At 41.6% G+C, this 22,167-nt stretch overlaps 5 protein-coding genes across 5 annotated transcripts; 2 read left to right on the forward strand and 3 right to left on the reverse strand.

Moving 5' to 3' along the window:
- Window positions 1-3,926: 3,926 nt before the first annotated feature.
- Window positions 3,927-4,541, reverse strand: BCR41DRAFT_427045 (hypothetical protein). Its single transcript, XM_022030822.1, has 2 exons — window positions 4,403-4,541; window positions 3,927-4,296 (listed from the first exon to the last, which is right to left on the reverse strand). The coding sequence occupies exons 1-2, from the start codon at window positions 4,464-4,466 to the stop codon at window positions 4,079-4,081; spliced, it is 282 nt and encodes a 93-aa protein (XP_021875122.1). The 5' UTR covers window positions 4,467-4,541; the 3' UTR covers window positions 3,927-4,078.
- Window positions 4,542-8,205: 3,664 nt separating this feature from the next.
- On the reverse strand, window positions 8,206-8,736 carry BCR41DRAFT_376080 (hypothetical protein; the record flags this gene model as incomplete). The annotated part of the gene is made up of 1 exon (XM_022027014.1): window positions 8,206-8,736. One exon carries the CDS (start codon window positions 8,734-8,736, stop codon window positions 8,206-8,208), a length of 531 nt encoding a protein of 176 aa, XP_021875123.1.
- A 4,153-nt stretch (window positions 8,737-12,889) lies between these two features.
- BCR41DRAFT_403493 (hypothetical protein) lies at window positions 12,890-13,639 on the reverse strand (the record flags this gene model as incomplete). Its single annotated transcript, XM_022029351.1, has 1 exon — window positions 12,890-13,639. A coding segment is annotated over one exon (750 nt), but the record flags the coding sequence as incomplete, so codon positions are not given.
- Window positions 13,640-19,830: 6,191 nt separating this feature from the next.
- Window positions 19,831-20,852, forward strand: BCR41DRAFT_427046 (hypothetical protein). The gene has a single exon (XM_022030823.1). The coding sequence runs from the start codon at window positions 20,155-20,157 to the stop codon at window positions 20,839-20,841; it is 687 nt and encodes a 228-aa protein (XP_021875125.1). The 5' UTR covers window positions 19,831-20,154; the 3' UTR covers window positions 20,842-20,852.
- A 58-nt stretch (window positions 20,853-20,910) lies between these two features.
- On the forward strand, window positions 20,911-21,499 carry BCR41DRAFT_365822 (hypothetical protein). The gene has a single exon (XM_022026186.1). The coding sequence runs from the start codon at window positions 21,147-21,149 to the stop codon at window positions 21,318-21,320; it is 174 nt and encodes a 57-aa protein (XP_021875126.1). The 5' UTR covers window positions 20,911-21,146; the 3' UTR covers window positions 21,321-21,499.
- The last annotated feature ends 668 nt before the right edge of the window (window positions 21,500-22,167 follow it).

The raw sequence follows: 22,167 nt of genomic DNA on the forward strand, positions 1-22,167 counted from the left end.
CCCAAGCAGAAGAGCACACGAATCTTGTCCTGGACAAACTCAAGTCTCTTGGATTCCTCATCAACAAGGAGAAATCCTCTCTGATGCCAACGAAATGTCTAGATCATCTGGGTTTCACCATCAACACCACCGACATGACCCTCTCGGTACCGAAGTCCAAGGTCAGGGACATACGGCGAGAAGCAGCGAAGATGCTCAGCAAGGGATGGACGACGGTTCGCAACTTGGCTACGTTCATAGGGAAAGCCATGGCGACGACAGCAGCAGTATTTCCAGCTCGTCTAATGACGCGGCATCTTCTGGCATTGAAGAACAGAGCGCTCAGCCATCAGGGGTCATCTTGGGAAGCGACGATCTCACTGGACGACAGAGCTCGAGCCGATCTGGATTGGTGGACACACCAACTCAAGGAGTGGAACGGGACGTCATGGATTCAGTCGCCAACTCAGATGGACGTGTACACAGACGCCTCCGACCAAGGCTGGGGGATCGTCATAGGGCAGCGCACTTGGACAGGGCTATGGCCACCAAACATACGCCACCAACACATCAATTTAAAAGAGTTACTAACCGTGTACTACGCAGTCACTCTACCGCAAACACAAGGGAGGATGCTCAACCTAGTAATCGACAACACAACCACCATCGCTTACATCAACCGGTTCGGCGGAACTCGTTCACAACCTCTGATGGACCTGGCGGACAAAATATGGAAGCATTGTCTAGCAACAGGCACAAGACTCAGGACCACATATGTACCTTCAGTATTCAATCCAGCAGATGCACCATCACGCCGGATGCAAGCGCAGCTCGAATGGAGGCTGGACCCGTCATTTTTCCGTCGTCTAGACCAGCAGTGGGGGCCTCATCGGATAGACCTCTTTGCATCGCCCAGCAACAACCAGCTTCCTCAGTTCATGACATGGAAACCTCATCCTTTGGCAGTGGACTTCGATGCGCTGAGACACAAGTGGAGCCACTTGGGCAACCTTTACATCTGTCCTCCATGGAACTTACTTCCAAGGATCCTGCAGAAGCTAGACCAGGAAGGCCTGGAAGCGACCATAATTACTCCATTTTGGCCATCGGCGATTTGGTTCCCGAAGATACAGGCAATGGCGACCCAACCCCCTTTACCGATTCCACGAACATGTGTTCTCCCTCCACCAGGAAACGACGCGCACATCCTGCTCAAGAATCCACACTGGGGCCTTACCGCGTGGAGAGTAAGAGGACGAGGATGCTCATAGATGGCCTCTCGCCAGCGGTGACTGAGTTTATCTGTGCTCACAAAGGATCCAAGAGCACCAAGCGAGAGTACGAAAAGCATCAAGCTGAATTCGTCACTTGGCTGAAAGAGGGCTCGTTCGAACAAGGGATTAACCCCGCGATCCCAGTAGTGAACTGGCTACACTACGTGCGGGTCGCTCGCAATTTGAAGTGGTCCACGCTGATGACCATGAAGTCGGCTGTCCTCGCCCTATTTCGTGACCCAGAGAGAGTACGATCAGATGAATACTACCGCCAGTTCCTCAAGGCTGGAAAGCAAGAAGGTGTCGTTGAGTCCAGGTCTGGTCACTTTGACATCACACCTGTTTTGGACCATTTTCGGCAGTCATCAGCAAATATGGAGTTGCCTTTTGAGGAGCTTACATGGAAGCTGTGTTGGCTCTTAGGCGTCTGTGGCTTCATGAGACCAGACGACATCAGATGTGTAGATGTCAGTCTCTCCAAGCTTGTGTTAGGGAAGCTTCAGCTTGTTGTTGTTTTCCCAAAAGAGAAGAGTGATGGACAACGTATCATTAAGCATGTGACCATTGGTTCTCACTTTGACAAGAAGCTATGCCCTGTCGACGCATACACCGCTTACCTGGACAGGCTGTCTTGTCCTTCCACTACCTCTCCTCATCCGAAGGACCCAACAAGAAGCATTGTACCTTTGATTAGATTTGTGAAAGACCACACCCAGCCGGCGCGTGCGACTACTATTGGCTCCCACATGAGTAGGATTTCTTCGCTGATGGATTTAGGAGACAAGAAAGCTCCTAAGCTCCGAGCCTTAGGTTCTACGCTCGCGGCTATAGCAGGCGTACCAGTGGCTGATATCATGGTGCAGGGGAATTGGTCGTCCCCGAAAGTCTTCGAGAAGCACTACCGTTTGTCGAGTGCCACCTCCAACAACATGTCCATGAGCACTCTAGGCTAGATTTTCTTTAGTTAGTTGTTCATTTCGTTCAGTTTTCTTTTAGTTTTAGTTTTGTTTTAGTTTAGTTCTCTTTGGCGATCCCTCTGGAGCCACATACGGACATGGTACCGTAGACAATGGTCTACTGAATGGTCTACGAAGGACGACCTATTCACATTGTCATAGGTACCATGGACGTATGTCCCACCCACACCACCCCTTTTTGGCTCGAGAAGTAGATGTAGATCAGAGTTGCAGGGCAGAGGGATCTTTTTATTTAGTTTATTTTTCTTTATTTCTCGTCGGATTTTCAATGAAGAAAGGTGACACATACGTCCATGGTACCTATGACAATGTGAATAGGTCGTCCTTCGTAGACCATTCAGTAGACCATTTACTTACCTCCATCCTTTTAGCACATCTAGCAACATTTACTATTTTTCATTCCTTCTTTCCCTGCCAGAAGAAAAACAAAACACCTTTCCGACCCCTTTTCCCTTTTTCTAGAGGCATGTTACCGAATCTCTATACTGCTTTAGAATGGTTGTCATTTGAGACTTTAAAAGATCGATTGATTGCATGCTCAAGCCTTTGTCTCTGACAGCAATAGTATCAAGGTAAACTGCTAGGTGGCAATCGTGCGCGTTGTTACCTTACCAATCGCACCAGCCCTCTAGAATCAACCCCTCCAAAAGGAGAGCACAATGTGAAGCTGTATTCTCCAAGGCCTGTGGAAATTGGTGGACTTTTGAAAGGATGGAATCAACAATTGCCTTAGGAAATCTGCAGGCACGAAATACCTCTTATATGTCCATATCCTTTTTTCAAGATGAGTTTTGTAAATACAAGTTTTGGTTCCGTAATGAGCCTATATCAATTTCAAAAAAGAACAAGTTGGACTTTGTGGTATGATATACATTTTTTTAAAATAAAACTACAACATGTGTCCACACCCAAACAAATATCATCCTATCATTGCTGTGCATTGACCACATGACGCTCTCAAGAATCTAAACTCAGTAATACAGTGCAACCTTATCAGGATTAGGAAATACAGCCAAGATGGAGTGGTTGACTGCATGATGTATGTCGTTTGGACCTCTTACTCTAAATGGACCAACGCAATTGCTGTAATGAGTATAAATTGTTTGAGAAAAATGTGCCACCAATAAGGGGGGGTTTTTTTTTCCCTTACTTTATTTTACTTACCAATGCTTTTTCATCTTTTGCATCCCGTAGAGATGGTTCTATACTTCTTTCTTGGAAGCAATGTACATATTTAAACTGCAAGTCTCCACAATATGGCCCATCAAATTATTGTATTCACCTTCGTTAAGGGATGCGTGAAAAGTGCCGCTCTATGCTGGCTTGGTAATCAAAGCACTGTGAGCAATTCGTTCCATGTAGAGGATCCATGACCTACTCTAAAAGATGCTGGCTCTTAGTCCCAATGCGGTGTCTATCAAATATTTTTTTCTCTTTTAATGTTGTAGCTTTTGGCCTTCTTAAAATATTCGATCAAAAGTCATAAGAAGGAGGACCCTATATATTGCGGGCGCATTTAGTCTTGTAGATAATATATTTTTATTTTTATTTTTATTTTCACTTTTTTTATTTTGTGATCCAGTGGATGTGATCATATTACAAAGCTCTTCATAGCATTACAATGACTAAAGTCGGGTATTTTTCTTTATAGTTCTCACAAAATACAACATCGTCTCTCTTAACGAGACAAAAAGTAGTTCATAATATTTTAAGCTTTATTTCTGGTCTTATTTTCTATAGAATCAAAGGAGCTCCATCATACCGATCACTTGTGGATTTAAGTTATCCCTGTACATAGCCAGTATCATCTCTGAGTTTATTTCAAGGTTGGCTTTCTTGACCTTAATCTTAAGGGCAGCTGTTTGTCAATCTGCAACCAATGCTGGCTTCCTCAACCGAGTCGGCTTCCTTGACATTAGCAGGGCAGCTGTTTGTCAGTCTGCAACCAATGCTGGCTTCCTCAACCGAGTCGGCTTCCTTGACATTAGCAGGGCAGCTGTTTGTCAGTCTGCAACCAATGCTGGCTTCCTCAACCGAGTCACCGATTGGGATCTTGATTGGGCCAGCTATAAGATTAAATGGAAGGTGATAATGAGGTAAATGTTTAGTATATTTTAATAATATATAACTCGTAAACATGCATATGCATATGAACAGGTGTAAAGATCTTACCTTCGGCGGACATGACCAAGGCGGCAGCAACTACGGAAAGGGCGGCGGCGATTGAGAACTTCATGATGTGGAATGGATGGTGGATAGTAAAGTAGCTTTTTTAGTGTTGTAAGGTACTTGAGGATAAGGAAAAGGAAAGGTGTAGGAGTGTCTGCTTTTTTATAAAAAAAAAAAAAAAAAAAGCAAAAAAAAAAATTTACCTGTATATGATAGCGGAATACCTAACATATCTTGAAACATCAAGCAACCTATAGCTATAAGTCAAAGATGCTTTTCTGTTTGACTATTCTTATCCTATCTCAGTTACATCAGGGGCTGAATCACTCGTCTAATGAAGTGAGACTTGAGATAGCCATCAGAACGTCTGATCCACACATCTAAGACAATTTTCGAAATTTCCATATGACATGCCTGTGAGACAGCCAATCACACAAGTCTTGTCGTCATAGTTGACAACATACAGCTTCATGTAGCCGAAAAGGCATAATGCAGATGTAGGATAGTTGGGGTAGTTGTGCAGAAGGCTGTGTCCGTGTATTGCTGTTGCGATACTCAGTCAGGGTCTAGTTGCTCATACTTTGGAGGCACAAAATCAATGTGATGATATCTTTTCCTTGGGACTCTTTATTTTCTTACCCCTCTATAGCCAAATGATCTGTCTTCGCCTGTTCATACTATACAGCAGAACGGCAATAGCGTATACTGTCCTTATCCAGTAATTGCTAGATTAGGTTAGGTTGTTTAGGTTGTTTCCCATGATGAACCAGTTTAATCAAATCTTCTGTTTGACTTAAGAATCTCCTGTTTGACATTGGAAATCTCTTGTTTGACATGTCAGAACCTTATCGAAACATCTTGCCCGATATTTTACTTTTCTTCTATTCGCTCTGACTTTGATCCGCCTGTTAACATATTGACAGCCCGATACAGCACAATCGCCGTTGTACCGAAATGCTCAAAAAGTGAGACATTCTATTTTGTGTAAGTTGGGGTCAATATAGAAAACTCGATATAGTTAGAGATACAATTATCTGGAGCTGAAACATCGGTATAGACCCGACTCCATCCTTAATCAAGAGAGAAACATTATGGGGTGCTCAGAGTGTCCTTTGTTATCGCTGGAAGGTATAATAATATCATCTACGTACACCTTAACGTAATGAAGGCCTCCAAGCGAAGATACTAATCATAGGTTTGGGTATGAGCAACGTTGTATTGTGTTTGAATGCAATGTGGCTTCCTCTGGAGGAGATCTATGGTGTGCTTGAAGTTGATTGTAGTAAAATACCTGTAGCCTGTCTACTTGCGTGTAGAACCTATCCTCGAAGAGCGCGTTCATGGCAGCAGCAAACACCAGCCAGGAATTTCGTTGTGCTGTGGGAGAGGTCAAATAGAAACCCCTCATCGAGAGCATATTCCACGCTTGGTAGAGCTTCTTGGAGAGTGACAGAAGCTCAAACATGTCGGTGTTTATCTTCCCCAAGATGCTTTCAGCCATGGTTATCTCTACACTGCTTTGTCTCGATGTATAAACCCAAATAATCTAAAGGTACTTGTCATAAACGGCAACTGTTTTTTACCAAGAACACGGATAGAGCCAAAACGTGATTTATTGTTCCTTAATTTACATAGTTTAATTTGACCATATGACACGGCCCTTATTTTGAAACTCTAATCGAGCCTGAAAAAAAAGTCGCGTCTACGATGCACTGCAGATCTAAAATGTAAACCTGTTCACTTTGTTTTACTGTCCTACTTTCTCAGCACACCTAAATCTGCCTCCATTTTCCCTGGACCTTTTTTTTCATTGCTTTCGTCTATTTTATCAGTTTTTTTTAAAAAAGAAAAAAAAAAATCATGCCTGCCACACGTTCCACACGTTCGTCATCTGTTGCACCTCCTACAACTCAGTTGCCTACCAAGCGCTCTCGCTCTATCTATGGCGGCTCGAACCACTCGAAAGCTGTTTCTTCTCTGGTCCGCTGGATTTGTGGACTCGCTTTGCAAGGGATCTGTCAGAAGACTTTCTTAATACATGTAGAGGGCTCTTGGAAGAGACAACTACTATCGCTGAAGATAGCGCAGAGGAACAAGCTAAGGGCTCGGCACTTTATGATCTGAATGAAGTACTGAAGGAGCTTGGATCCTGCCTGGCTAACTTTCCAGAGATGACCCAAGAGCTTGAAAATGCCCTGCAGAGGGAAGATCAGGTTGGTGACACGCAGTAGCAATGGGAATTTGAACAAGAGGCGCTCAACAACGTGGTGCACTTGAACTTGGACCAGAGAATCGCCTTAAAACACATCATCAAAGCAGCCAAGGGTGAGGTTCATAAGAGGCTTTTTTTCATTGATGGCCCAGGAGGAACAGGCAAATCATTGTTATACAGCACACTCATTGGCTGTCTCACTGGTCGACATAAACTAAGTGTGATTGCTGTTGCACCATCAGGGATTGCCTTTCTCATTCTTCATAATGACCATACAGCCCACTCTATGTTCAAGATACCGATCCCTTTTGACTGTCGCTCCACCTTCAATCTTAGTATGCGGCGAGATGAGAATATGCAATGCTGGCGTCTTCTGGGACGAGACTCCTTTACAGTACAGGCATTGCTTTGAGGCTGTCGACAGGCTACTTCGGGATATTATGGGACAGGATACTCCATTCAGTGGTAAGGTGTTTGTATTTGGAGGCGACTTCAGAAAGGTACTTCTGGTTGTCATCCGTGGGACCCAGGCTCAGATTGAGGATGCTTCACTAAAAAGATCTTATATAGGCCTTCAGTGGCGGCATTCAGACTGAGCAAGAATATGCGGGTTAACAGCCATCCTGAGAATCAAACAGGTTGCGATTATCAAAGAGCTATATCAAGGAGAGCGTATATTCATTCCTCACATACCGCTTACAGCGATTGATGACCATTCTTCCCCAATCATGCTCTGCAGACGCTAGTTTCCAGTCAAGCCAGCCTTCGCCATGGCTTTCAACAAGTCTCAAGGACAGACACTTAAACACGGTGTTTATCTTCCTCAAGATGTCTTCAGTCATGGCCATCCCTATGTTGCTTTATCATGATGTACTGGCCCAAACAATCTTAAGGTACTGATAGGGGACGGGAAGATAGAAGGCAAGCCTGGGATATACACCCGGAACATAGTCTTCAAAGGTGCTTTGTAGACACCATATCTTTTGATCTTCAGGTATTCTGTCGCTTATTCATCTCCAGTTTGTTCACGCCAGCCTCCAACTCACCTCTGCCGTTACTCCATCTGACGTTATTCTGCCAGATGCTCCCCTCTTGGTTGTAACATTTTTTTTTTGTATTTTATTTTGTATCTTATTTTGTATCTTATTTTGAACTACAATAAAGACAACCTTTTATGTCGTTCTCACGAGGCAAAGCATTAAATTTTTTAATAAGGCACAAGGGCAGGCTGTGGCGAAGCCACGGTCTCTAGCTCGTTTTAATATAAGAAAAGAAGATATTAAAGTACTAGTCTTTTGACGATGAAGGTCCTCAACTTGTTTCTTCAGTTCCTGGATCATGTTTTCTTGATCTGCCACCTGCTTTTGAAGTTGTAAAACTTGAATGGAGGTTTCTTGTACTGTATTGGTGTTGGTGCTACTTTCTTCAACTTTTCTTTTTTTTTGACTTATGCTTGAGAGGAGCAGGGATGCTGAATGGAAGAGGAAATTTGATGGGTCCTGACGGAACTTTACTATTAATGGTTGGCATCATTTGTTTCAGATAATCACAGTCTTTAAAGTGCCTCGATACGGATGCTCGGTCTCGAAAGAAATTAGAACACACAAATATAGTTGTAATCGGCCTGTGAATCTCGATGTACCTCCAATAAACGATCGATACCGATATCTGGTTTGCGATAATTAAAGGTGGTTGAACAGTCTTTATGATAACGACCATAGTGGTGTTTCGATGATATATCAAGTTTCTTGTATGCCACATTCGAATCGTCTTTTAGCTCTCGCGACCTGATCTTAGAGAGAGGTAATAATTTTTCGCAATTGTTGTAGTGGCAGCCTTCAGGAACCGCCTCTTCAGAATGATTCATGTTTTTGATTAGAGTTGATGTTAAGTGATTGTTTAATGGTTCAATGAAAGAGATGAAAGTTGATGCAAAAGTAAAGTCTGTCTTTTGAAATGATCTGTTTAATGTTGGGCTGTTTTTTTGACCGCAACAATTCATGCATCCTTTTTTGCATCTCAATCTCTCATACAATTGCGGTGTACATGACTCATTTGCATAAATTTTTGTGCCGCAAACCAACATGTTTTTTGCGTCGTAAACAATCCATATTTGAGACGCCATTACATTTCGATCACGTCATCCAGGACACATAAATAGATGCAGTTTAAAAACAAGCCCTCTCTGATTCATTCAATCCCATCATCTTCTTTAATCCTCATCATGTTTGTTCTAAACGATAAGTATTACTTTATTGATTCAATTATAATCTTGTTCCATCGTTGTGCTGGAAGAATGAAAAGCTTGTTCAATAGGGACCGGTGCTTTTGTCATTTCATTCGAATTGATCAAAAGCTGTATGTTGCGATCCGATGAGTGAGGCAACAAAGAACATTCTTCTAAAAGCACGATATCAGTGAAAAGCTAATTCCACGAGGGATTGGTGTTCTCTGTGCATCCTTTTTGCTCCTGCGAAGGCAATGTAAAGAGAACTAAGGTGGCTTTGTGAAAGCATTGCGCCGAAAAACACTGAGAGATGGACACAACGGTTTTGTCTTAATTCTATTGTTATGTTATATACATACACTAACCTAAAATATAAATCGTCGATGATGAATCAAACTTTAAGAGCACAATTCAATGAATCCCTCTTGATTATATTGAGTGGTCTTGTTAGTCTGAGACGAATTTATTTAAATAAATACGAGCCGGAGACCGTGGCTTCGCCACGGTCGGCTCTTGCCTCGTTAGAAAATTTAATGCTTAGCCTCGTAAGAACAAAAAGAAACATTGTCTACAGCAGCAAAAGGTTTATATTTTGACATCCTATATATTAAAACGAAAGGGTGTCTGCACGTGCCGAAATGTGACTGCATGAAGGCAAAGTGACTGCTACAGAGAGTGGCTTTGGCCCCAATATGGCTCCCTGGGTGGAAATAAAGAGGTATCTTATTTGTAAATGAAAAGAGAAAATAAAGGGTAGTGCTCTCTTCATTGCAAATGTCGACACCAAAAAATTTTTGCTCAAAAAAATTTGACCTCTACTCTGAGTACGGTATACCATACACACTATTAAAGGTCATGTCAACAATATACGATGCGAGAGTATATACATATTATGGGCCTGAACTCTTAGCGTACTTTACCACTCTACACCTTCTTCTATCACATTCCTTGCTTTCACACACTTTACCTTCACATATCTTTCACTCTTCATTTGAAAAGAAAAAAAAAAGATATGTCCCATACGTTCATCTGTCAGACCTTCGCCACCTGCCAAATGGGTCATCAAAGCATGGCAAGTCCGGTGAGACGGAGGTTTGAAGAGAGCTTACAAGGAGGAGAACAGGTGAAGGAATATGACTGGGCTTATAGGCCAATCGGCTCTGCCCTGCTTGCATTGCTTGAATAGGAGATGGAAAAAGGGGAAGAAAGGAAAAATGAGGTAGAAAGGTTTAAGACTGCAGCTGAACTTCGATGTAGTGCTTGCTTGACGTAGGTTGCTCTTGCAGCAAGGATGTGTTTGTCCTATTCTAAGGATAGCCAAGCTCAAGTCCTTGGTCTAACGGCACTCACTCCACCGAGTTGATCTCCAGCAGCCGTCCCGCATACCTCCACATGAACAACTGTTCGCTCTCTTTCAATCCCACAATCTCCCTCACAAAAAGAGGACAAGGGACCTACGTACCATACTGATGCATTGTCTATAATAGAGGTAGCTAAATAGCCAAGTAATGATCATAAAAGAGTACCTCCTACACTACAAAAGTAATGCTAGAAAGCCTATCTAAAACTATGGGAATGATAATTTACATTACGTAGTTCTTCTGCGAGGAACAATCTAGTGTAACAGTTAAATTCTAGCATTTTCGCTTGCATACCCGCCAATGCTAAAATGCTAACTTTATTTTTGTTATTGCATTAGGTGAGGAGAATATCGGTTTATTTCCGAAGGGACTACATATAATTCACGTTTATCCACTGTTCTCTACTTTCGCCACTATTACATTTATTTTTATTTTATTTTATTTTTGGATTTTATTATCTATATTAGTTAAAGATCCCTCTCAATGCTACGCCTTATGGCATGTAGCCTGTGCAGCAGCGACAGACATGGCAAGAGACTATGCCCTCAGAATGTAAGGAATGTAGTAAGGCCTTCTTATCTTTTTGTTTTTATGTTTTTGGAATATATAAACATTAATAGTATTTTCCCAACTGATAAAGACAGAACGATTTTTCCCAATCGCCTCGCTCCCCCTTCCATTCCACGTCTGTATGTGGGTGCAGTCGTCCAGGCCATGTGCGCAGCTCATACCCAAATAATTAAGAGTGTGATTTCGGTATTTAACAATCGTAGAAAACTTTTTTTTTTATTTTATTTTATTTTATTTTTGACATGGTAGTGGTTGGTGCATGCTGAGCTTAAGCTTATATACCTTCTATAACTTGAATAACGCTGCCAGCAACGATGTGCAGAATATTGGGTCAATTCGGAGGCAAAGGTTCCTATTTTATATTCATTAGATTTTGTCATTCTTTTTTTAACCCTCCATCATTATTACTTACCTGCAGGGCGAGCACCGTCAACCAGCTCCTACAGTGTATAAATGCAGTATCTGCAGTTGCCTAGGAGTAGATATAGACCATGCTCAAGTAATAAAGGGTGAGTTTGATTTTCAACGGTTGGATTTTTTCGTCTCAGCAATAGACTATTAATCCTTAGCTTTTTCCTTTTTACTGCTTGCTTTAATAGCGTTGTTAGTAACTCAGTGCAAAATGGCGCTAGGCCTGTGTGCACACGAAGTATTGTTTTGGAGATGGTGGAGATGAAAATGAAAGACCCGTGCAAAGACAAGGGTGTGCTACTTTTTGTTCGGTTTTTTATTGGCTTATTATACTGTATTATACATTGCGTGTACTTAATCTTACACAATTACCATTTACCATTTACCATCGACCTTCAGAATACACGAGCGTAAAGGTGATCCTTCTGTTGAGGATGCTCCTTCTACCGAAGATAATTCCTCTGTCGAAGACAACTTTCTACCACCCGCTAGAAAAAGGTTTCACCAAGATTTCGTTTCGGGTTCCAATATTATGCAATATAGGTACCGGTCAGTTGCCATTATTGCGGTGCCTTCATGTTTATTGAAGAATGTGTGTGCAACGCAGTAGTAAAAGCCGGCCAGAATTTCCTTTATGCTGTGGGAGAGGTCAAGTGGATATTCCTCCACTTAGCCTTGGTTTAACTTCTTGATGGGCAGAGCCGCAAGGTAAGTTATTCCGTTAACACATATAAGCATATAACTGCGCTCTTTCGTTCACGTTCGTGGAAGTGAACCTTGATAAAGACCTTGCGAACAACCTACATGAAGTGTACACGTTTCGTACCATTGGAAGGGTTAGTACTCTGATTGATCCTATGACGCCAACTGAAGGCGCTGCCTCTCTGTTCCTGCAGGCTCATGCTCACATTCATGACCCTGCTCAGCAAGCAAGACTCCGTAATAACCATTTCGGGGATTCCTTGATGAAGGCCTGTTGCAGTAACCACAGCAGCTCCTTGAACTACACTACCCGATAGCCCATACGCTCAAAGATGTCAGAGAATGTGCGCACGAGGATATCATGCGGCTGAAGGTCGTCATCCGTGCTGGGCCTCAGCATGAGGGGAGAGGGCAAAGGCGAATGCAGTACAGGCCATCTCATCAACTGGAATCGTGCTATTGATGGCTGGCGCCAGTAGTAAGGTTTCTCAGCAAGGCATCATAATTGAAAGCAGAGCCAGTGGTTTGAAAAAAACCAGTGAGGTTCATCAAGCTGAAGGCGGATGCATATATCGGTACAATGGGTGCAATTGAGCTAAATCTCAGACCTGAGCTATAGTTGCGGAACATTGTCTCCAAGGAATGGTTTGTAAATAAGCATCCTCTCATTTACTACCGTATCTTCTAGATATTCTTCCTTATTTTGTATTTTATTTTTTGTTTATTTTACTGCTGTATACAATTTACCGGATTTTGCTTTATTGTATTTCTATATAGTTTGTAGTTTTTAAAATGGTAAAAAAGATCCCGGTCAATAAAAATGTTATAGATGGTAACGCTTTATTTTGTCTTCATAAAATTTCTAACGAGGCAAGAGCCGGCCGTGGCGAAGCCACGGTCTCCGGCTCGTATTACTTATAAAATTGCTGTTTAATTTGTCAACAGGCGCACAATACCAGTGGCGATCTTTTTGTTTTCCTCAGAGACCTTGCTTCCCAATATTGTGGCTAATGTTTGTTTAGCTCTGCATTACCGATCACTGTAATCTCGTCTACGGAATCTGAAAATAGAGCTTGAATTGCCTCGAGAGACGTACGAAAGTCTTGATTAGACGTGCATTGTTCGAGACTGACTCTAATGACACTTCTTGCAAGCTTTGCTTTTTCTTTGTTAATAATCACTGCTTGACCAATTTTATTGAAAAGAAATCCAGCACCAAATGCCCTCCCACGGCCACCTCCGGAATTGGCAATGGTGAAGATTGTGTATGGCTGATAAAGTATTGAGTTTGTCATTGGCCCAGAGCACCGAGAGAGGTCGTATGTGTTAAACCGATCGAACTTTGTTCTAATCTGCCGTAGACACTCCACTCCCATATTTCTTGTCACCCTGCAAAGTGATTTCTTCATTTCCTTGCAGAGCTTGACTCGCTCAGAGTCAAAGAAAATACGGATTTTTGAAGAATCTTTTTCAGAGATGATGAAGATGTGGGTATCACCTCCCACAGAAACAGCTGATTTTCCTTCTGGATCAAGACGAACACAACTTGTAACCAGGATGTCGCATGTAAAAGTGCTGATGACGAGCCGCTTGCCATCTTTTTCATGCAGGGTGACTGGATGGATGCCCTTGTATTTGTCTTTTCGGACTGTTTCTGAAAGCGATGTGTCCTTTGGCACACCCTTCACTGTTGCTGTTTGTTCGGAATGGCAATCAACCATTCTAGTCCGGCCATAGGATTCAACCCCGTTGATTAAGATGCAGCTTTGTTCACTTTGTTCATGATCGCACCAGAGAGGATGTGGCTCGAGATCTGCCGTGCTTGCGGGTAGGCTGTCCAATTCAGGTTCAGCAATTTGGCTGTCTTCTTTGACAGCTCGATGTAATGGCGTGTTGATAAAGAACCAATGAAAGGTGACTTTTCAAGGATGTCTTTAATAGGGGTTGCAATGGGGGGGAGCATTTACGCATTGTTGGGTGTCCCATGCTGCTGCGCTTTCAGAAGCTTGAGTTGGTCGATTGATGGGAGTGAAAGTTGGCTGGCTTGGTAGTTTGTTGAAGATCTCCTTCCTGATCATCACATTGTACTCTTTCCCTTCCAGAGCAATTCCGATGGGATATTCACCAACTTTGTCTGCAAAATAGAGTGCCTTTTGCAGTGATAGTGATGAAATTGGTGATGCTTCAATAAGAGCCTCGTTGAATGATCTCCAGACTTTTGGACTAGGACTGGGATTGACAACACTTGCTTCCACTTGTGTTTGAATGTAATCGAGGCAGGCTTTGCTCTTTCGTCAAGAATGTGTTTTCGAAATCCTCATTTTGTGTCACATATTTCCTGCAACGATATTGGCCTTCACTCCGCTGAATAATGACGGATCCTCCATCACTGAAATAAATAATGCCCCCTGGAGTGCGCCAATCGTGAATGTGGCTGTTAAGAGATGTCGAGCTTGCGAATTCTTTCTTGCAAATGTGGCATTCTTGTCGTGTCTTTTGTCTTTTTACGTCTCTTTCTTCGTCTCTTTCTTCGTCTCTCTCTTCATCTTCTCCCTAAGACGATTTCGTCATTCTTTGAAGATCGTTCCTAAAAAAAAAGAAATTTTTAGTCAGGCATCAGCAATGAACTAAAAAAAAGACAACGATGGATCGCGATGGGCAAGCTAAAAAAAAAAAAAAAAAAAAAAAAAAACTGAAGAAAAGACAGTAATAGACAATAAGACTGCAATGGACAGGCCAAGGAAACAAAAATTACATTTCTGCAATTTAAGATGCACTTGTTTTTGGCTGAAGGGAGTGGGCAAAAAAAAAAAAAACCAAAAAAAAAAGAGTCTGGGCAATGAAGACAAAGTTGTAGAAGTTGGAGAGTCGAAGAAAGAGAAAAATGAATAAGACGACAAAGAGAGAAGAAAGGTGAAGAAAGTGAAAGATGCGGGAATGAAACGAAGAAAGAGAGTGGATGGCATTGAGAACAGGGGGGAACAAATATCGTGAGGAAAAAAAAAGGTCCCTGAAAATGGTCGCTGCGGGATGACGTTTTTTTTTTTTTTCTTTTTTTTAAGGGTGCTTACCGTCTCAACGTAGTCTCCGTCAGTAGGCTCTGGCTTGCACACGCTACAGGATTGCTGTTCTTCATTGTTGGTACGCAACCGTGCTGCACACAAACCCATTCAATCGCATCCAAATCCACAACCAAGCCTGCTTTCATCTTTATTGTGATTGCATCCTCAAAGTAGAGAACACGACAGCAAACACAGCAAAAAAAATCAGGACTTCGTTGGGCGTGTTCTTGATATTGCCTCAAATTTCGTTCGACAATGACAGGCATATGACGGCCTTCAGGCATAATGTCCCTAAGGAATGGGCCTCATCATCCAGCTGCTTCTGAAGCAACCGCTTCTCCTCTTCTCCATCGTATGCCTGTACGTTTGCTGCAGCATCCACACTAAGCAAGGATTTCGGTAGAGAAGTAAATTATATTCAGCGGTTTGCACAAAGAAATACTTGCAGGCTGAACAATAAAAGTCACAAGTCTGACGTACATGTTTTCTTCCCACTGATCATACTCATCCATGTCATCTAAGTTGAAGTGAACCTCTTCGTCGTACAAACTATCATCATGAGAAGTCAAATCGAGAAGCTTAGAAAAAAATAAAAATAAAAATAAACAGTATAATAAATAAAATAAAATAAACAATAAGCTCATTGCTTTGCTGAACCAGCTCTTTAGCATTAAAAGATACTTACTTTTCAACTGTCCCAGCTATGCCAAATTTCGCTAGGTAATGTAGCAGGAAGTAAGGCTTAAAGACTATTAATGTTTCCATTTTAGTGTCATACACAAGAAATAAAAGTACTATTACTACCGCTACTGAAGCTCCTTACTCTTCGGCGTTATCAGAGCGCCAACTAAAAGGCCCTGATGAACTAGACAATTGAATAAAATAAGTGAGCAACAAGTTGAAGGATAACATAAATGAAGTACAGCGCATAACAGTTTCGACAAGCATGCAAAAAGTAATGCCATACTCAGAGCGAGGTCCTTGCCAAGGACTAGACGAAGTCTCTTCATTGCTGGAGCCAAAGGAAACATCGTGCCCTTCACTAGACTGAGGGAAACGAGGATCTGACCAAGGACACTCAAGGGGGGTGATGATGGAGGATCAGACATGGCGATGTTGCAAGATGGGCTTTCAAAGATAGAAAAGCGGGACATGTTGAAGGGAAAATCACGAACATCGACCTGGAAGTCTGTGGACACTTCAGAACAACCGCCTACAACAGCGACCGTGGCACGAGCATAAACTCCCGTTTGGTTGTATCCACCGCTAGACCACCCACCGATGAAGAGGACTCCACCCCCATGAAGGTATACGACAAACCCGTGAAGGAGACTCATCCATCGACCACTGCGAAGAGACTGGTGGAAGCCCCACTCCAGCAACTGGTAAGGAAAACTCTCTAGCTCTCTATTGCTTATTTATACATTTGATTAATTACACTGCTTACTCCATTTAGCCACTATCTCAGATCATCCCAAGACAGGGCGCACTAGAGCAAGCCGTAAGTTCTAGCACATTTAACAACAACGATAAAAATAAAAAAGAGTTCTTAAATGACTTTGCTTAGCAACAGCCTCTAAGTTGTCCATTTAAACTTTCTCCTTTTCTGTTCTACATCTAGCCGTCACTGATAAAATCAAAATCCAAAAGAGGAGGTGCGCGCCAAGGTGCCGGAAGACCAAGAAAAGCAGCCCCAGAAGTAGAAGCAGAAAATCACTAAGCCACAGAGGCAAAAGACCACACAGAAACAGAAACAGAAACAGAATCAAAAGCGGAAGAGGACAAGATCAATGAAGACAGCTCACAAGAATCTGATTACAAAAAAAAAAAAAAAAAGAAAAAAAAGCCGAGACTAGAAGCGATTAAAAGAATTAAAAATTAATAGCAATAAAGATGAATGAACTTTGCTATTAAAAAAAGAGTGAACAACAAATGCAGCCATGAAAGAGCCTCACAGTTTGTCCTTAAAGTCTTCTGTCGTCTTGATACTCTAAAGACATCTTCATCATATTCATTCAGAACGTATTCAAAAAGATTGAATTCAAAAAGACAATGCAGAAAAGCTGGATTGTGGCTACGAAAAAGATCTGAAACAAATATCTATGTCACGTCACTTCTGTCTTACATTAATTCACTCGCCAAAAACTGGGGCCTGGGGCCCGAGATTTCAATAGCTTTGAGGGAACACCGAGCTCTCACAGCTAGTCAAATCTGAGGTGATACTTCATAGTCGAATAAATAAATGAAAATCAAAAAAGATGCCAGCATGGAATAAAAGTTATGGGGTCTTTCAGGAATAACTGGCTTGTGGTAGCCAAGCGTTCATAGCGACGTTGCTTTTTGATCCTTCGATGGCGGCTCTTCCTATCAAGCGTTCTAGAAAAATTTTGTTTACGCGTTTAATACAGTGTTTTTAATTGTTTTCGCCATTTTAAAAAATGGATTCGCTATTTTCAATTTGAGTTTCTCCAAAGAAAAACAAGATTTATCCAATTTAAGCTAATAAAATTATCCCACAAGTTATCCGAATGTGTCTAAAATATTATCAAGTTCTCCAAATTGATAACCGAACCGATTATTAGAATTATCCAAACATCATGTCTTTATTAGCAAGATAGGCGACCAATTTGAGTAACTTTACATACATATTATCCTAAATATTAGCGTTTTTTTTTTTTTTTTTTTTTTTTTTTTTTCACTGAACTCTCACAGACCCTATTGTATATCGCGGAACACAGAACAAATGTTAATAACCAAGAAGATGAAATATTTTTAGGGTATGAAACTGACAAGATCACACATACACTGGAGCTATCATCCCAGTTCAAGACGGCTTTCTGAGCCTCGAGGTCAACGTAGAACTCTTCGTCATCGGTGTCAACCAAGTTGATAATTTCAGGTTGGTTCTTGCTAGATGCCATAGTAAATGTGGTTTTGGTGATTTGGAGTGTTGAGGTGAGCTTGATTGAAAAATCTAAGCGGTGGTAACTTTGGTTTTTTTTTTCTTTGAACCCCACTTCCTTTTATACATGGGTCCCTCAATGCAAGGAAACTACCATTGCCTTCTGGTATTGTGCCAACGCGCCAACGCGCCATGCTCTTTACAACGCGTTTTTCTTTTTTTTTTTTGAATTCCAAGAAAAAAATTCAACGCGGTGGATAATTTTCAGGACGCGCCGATAAAATCACAAGGTTCCATGGTTGTTTCCGCATGACCTTCTGGAATGTTTGAACTGCATGGTTGGACAAAATTTGTAAACACTCGGATAAATTTCTCCGCCCTTTTCGGCTAACTTTTTAACTTAACTTTGGACAACTTTTTTATTCATTGGAGAAATGTAAAATAAACATAGAGAAACTTTATTTTTACTTAGCGAAAACAATTAAAAACGCTGTACGTTTATGCGCTAATACGTTTACGCTTAAAGTTAAGGTTGTATTAAACAGCTTGTGCGTTAATAATTTTTTGTGACTTGGTTCTTCTGTTAAGGGGCTAGTCACTATTTTCTTTTTTTCATTATCACAGCGGGAGCCGACCTATAATGTGTCACTTCTTTTCTTTATTAATTCGCCGAAAATCCATAGTCACTAAATAAAAATAAACAATTTTTTTTTTTTTTTTTTTTTTTTTTTGCTACAAAACTATGGTGCCACAAAGATTGATCAGCATCTTCGACTTGAGCTCCGGACCAGACTAGCTTAGGGAGAGGAGGGTGGGACATTATAGGTCGGCTCCCTCGGATAATATGCTTTTCTCTTCATATTATTCGAGAACGCTGTGTAATTATCACAGCGGGAGCCGACCTATAATGTGCATCCAGAGTTTTGTCCCAGGGTGATCTCAGTAAAATTGGTTCTTGTCTGACTAGCCATGCGGTAGAAATATTGGAAAGTTTCCGGAGAAGACCAATTACCATGAGCGATGATGTCGTCAATCGATACCCCTGCTGTAGCTGCAGCTGTAGAGCCGAGTGCGCGTGGCTTGATACGTCGGGAAGCCTTTTCCACTTCTGGGATCTTAGTTGAGATCGAGTCCATGTGATTGGAAATGGTTTCTGCTGATACTGCTCGATTCAAATATTTGGAATGTCGGATGAGAGGTTGAATTGTCAGACTGTCATCCTTCGGATGTGGTACCTCCAGTGGATGATCTGTTAATCTTTGCAAATACGCAGCAAATGTATTCACAGGGCACAGTTTCGGATCACTGTTGGAACGAATACAAACTGTCTTCTCGATGCGGTTCCCAAGTCGTTTCTCTTTGGGAATAGGAATGAAGAGCATGAGTTGGCTTGTGGTCCATGTAGTCTTGGTCAGGTCTATACATCGAATGTCGTCTGGACGAAGGTGAAAAATATTTAGACAGTAGTTATCAGAAGCTAAGATAAGTGAGAATAAGATGTGGGTCCACACACCACATCCATGGGGTATTTATTCATTTTCTGGTAGAGAGACTCGTACCAAGTAACTACATATCTATCTAGAAGCGACATGGGATTATTCAGGAACCATGTCGTGTTTTGTCGCGTCTTTAGTGACGCGTTATTATTATTATATTTTTCTTAGCGTATTAATTTTGGGAATTCCCCTAGTGTGTTCCTAGTGTGTTTTTAGTATTTTTCTTAATCTTATAGCTGGGCCGTTATTATCTTGTATATTGAAATATACAACAACTTTCTCTTTTATTGAGGAATAAAGCATAACATTCCAGGCACCAAGCGGGTTGAGAACGGACGCGAAGGATGATCGCGATTGCTTAGTTCTTTATTTTATGTAAGCGCATAAAAAAAAAATTTTTTTTTTTTTTTTTTTTTTTAGGAACAAAATAATTTGCTCAAATATCCGAGCATCATGTTTCTCTCTCTTCTTTTTTTTTTTTTTTTTTTTTTTTTTTAGATTCTTACACATGCATGAATCAGGTTCAAAGATTGGTTCAAATCAGTGGCACTTATAGGACACGATTATAACTCACAATGATGATTGGTTTGAAAGATCAGCCAGGATCAGATCATGTGGAGAAAAAGATTTGTAATGTCAGGAACGAATCAGGATGAAGGAGAGTTGTAATGAGAAAAGCAATGAGGAGAATCAACTGGGGGTCATTGTGCTTTTCATTCCTTCATTCCTAAAACATTGTTGTCACTCAAACTCTTCTCAACACAAAGCAGGCTTTCAAATCTCATTTTATCATTCTTTGCATTGCTTGAATTATGTCTTTCTCCAACAACACTGCTTCTTCTTCCACCAGCAAAGTTGCTGGCAAAAAACGCGCTCGTGAGGAATTGGAAAGTGATAAGAGCGCAAGTCGCCAGTCTTCACCTTCTACTGATGGTCCACCCGCTGACCCAGTGTTTTCTTATGTACCGTGGGAGCGTCCTACCAGGGATGGGCGCAGGATCAAGAAGCTCTTTTTGGAGAGTGAACACTGCAATTTCAGGGCGCGGACAGAGAGTCCACTCTATCAGGATGGGGATGAAGTGCGACCTCGCAAGTATCTTTACCTGGAGGGAGGACAAAAACTTGACTTATACAGTAGACCTATAAGCCGTGACAATTTTGACGTATTCTGGGTACATGAGCCATCGTTGTTCAAGCAACTGAGACGTCGTAACCTGATGTTGGTCAAGGAGGCGGACTGGCAACGGTTAGAAGCGTCAGCCAAGGCATCACAACATGCACAGGTTGCTGTCACTTCAGTAGCAACGGAGACGGAAGTTGTGACAGAAACGTCAAGCAGTTGTCAAGAGTCAACGTTGGGGATGTCAGAACGACAACTCCGAAAGGTTCTCACTGAATTAGAGTCAGTTGATGTAGAGTCGCCTCGTAGCAAGCTTTTGCAAGAAAGAGCAGCACTGTTGTTAGATGTGTGTAGAACCTTTAAACCAGTTGCAGAATAAAGTGTTGTTTTCAAAATACATTTGTTGTTGGTTTTTTTTTTTTTTTTTTTTTTTTTTTTTTGATGCATGCCAAAATCTCATTCATTCATTGGTTCATTTGTTCTGATCATCACGCCATTTGAAATGACTAATGGCAATTGAAGAAAAAGGATGTGAATGGATGCTTGTGGGCATAAATTGATGGCCATTTCGTTTTCATTCCTTCATTCTTCATTTCGCCATTCTCACACTTTCAGCTAAACTTCAAGACACTCATATTCCTGTGAACAATTCCATTATACACATATTCAGAATGTCTTCCAAGAATGTTCCTCAAAGTTCACCTTCAAGTTCACCTGTTGAACTTCACTTTTCTTTCACTAGTGGGGAGAATAGTTTTGAGCACGATGATAGAGATCCTGCCTTCAGACAAGCCGACCGTCATGCACTTTGGAGAGAGAGAGGGGATCCTCGTTATCGTGATCGCTCTCCGTCTCTAGAGATTGGTGGGTCTATTGTGACCGAGTCATCCACAGGGACTTCGCTTGGTGTGCGGAAGCGCGGTGAGGAGGATGATGGAGAATCTGAACGTGCGCAGCATCATCAGCGCCGTAAAGTATTGGAGGAAGTAGACACGATGGTCTTGGACATCGTAGCTCTTTACAAGATGGTGCGTGAGCAAGGAGAGATAATTGCAAATCTGACCAAGCAGGTGGAGGATTTGCAGAAGCAAGTAGGACGGTCAAGGAGATACAATCTGCGTCCTACTTCAAGTAGAAATAGCAACCGTAAAGAGAAGAAATAAAGCTTTGCGATTGTTGATTTGTATGATTGTTAAATTTTTTTTTTTTTTTTTTTTTTTTTTTTTTTTTTATGGTTATTGCTATTACTCTTATTGTGATTGTTACTGTTATGGATACTGAGGTGGGTATAAATAAGGCGGTCGTGATATATCTAACGACGCATGCGTCGACGTTTAGGTCGAGAGGTTTTTCTGACAGATGTATGGTCATCAGACGTTGGCGACACATTCTGCACCGAGTCAACAGGTTCTGATAGGGAATTATGAGGTCGTTTGGGCTAGCATTAACAATCTTAGAGGCGTGATGATTGGCCCAATATTCAGTTATACATTGTCGTTCAATGAAGTGTTCTTCAGGTTCCCATGTATTGAGATCATGTGGATAATTTTTCCATTTGACGAGGTATTCATACTCATGAGGGGACGAGGCATTTTGCCGATGATCAATTATAGTTTCCACTTCATATGTGTCCGTGTCTTCAAAGTCATCAAGTACGAGTTTCAATTGAGATGGAGCATAATGTCTGGCCAGAATTGCACCTGTG

This window comes from Lobosporangium transversale (assembly GCF_002105155.1).
Source record: "Lobosporangium transversale strain NRRL 3116 chromosome Unknown BCR41scaffold_100, whole genome shotgun sequence".
Taxonomy (NCBI): domain Eukaryota; kingdom Fungi; phylum Mortierellomycota; class Mortierellomycetes; order Mortierellales; family Mortierellaceae; genus Lobosporangium; species Lobosporangium transversale.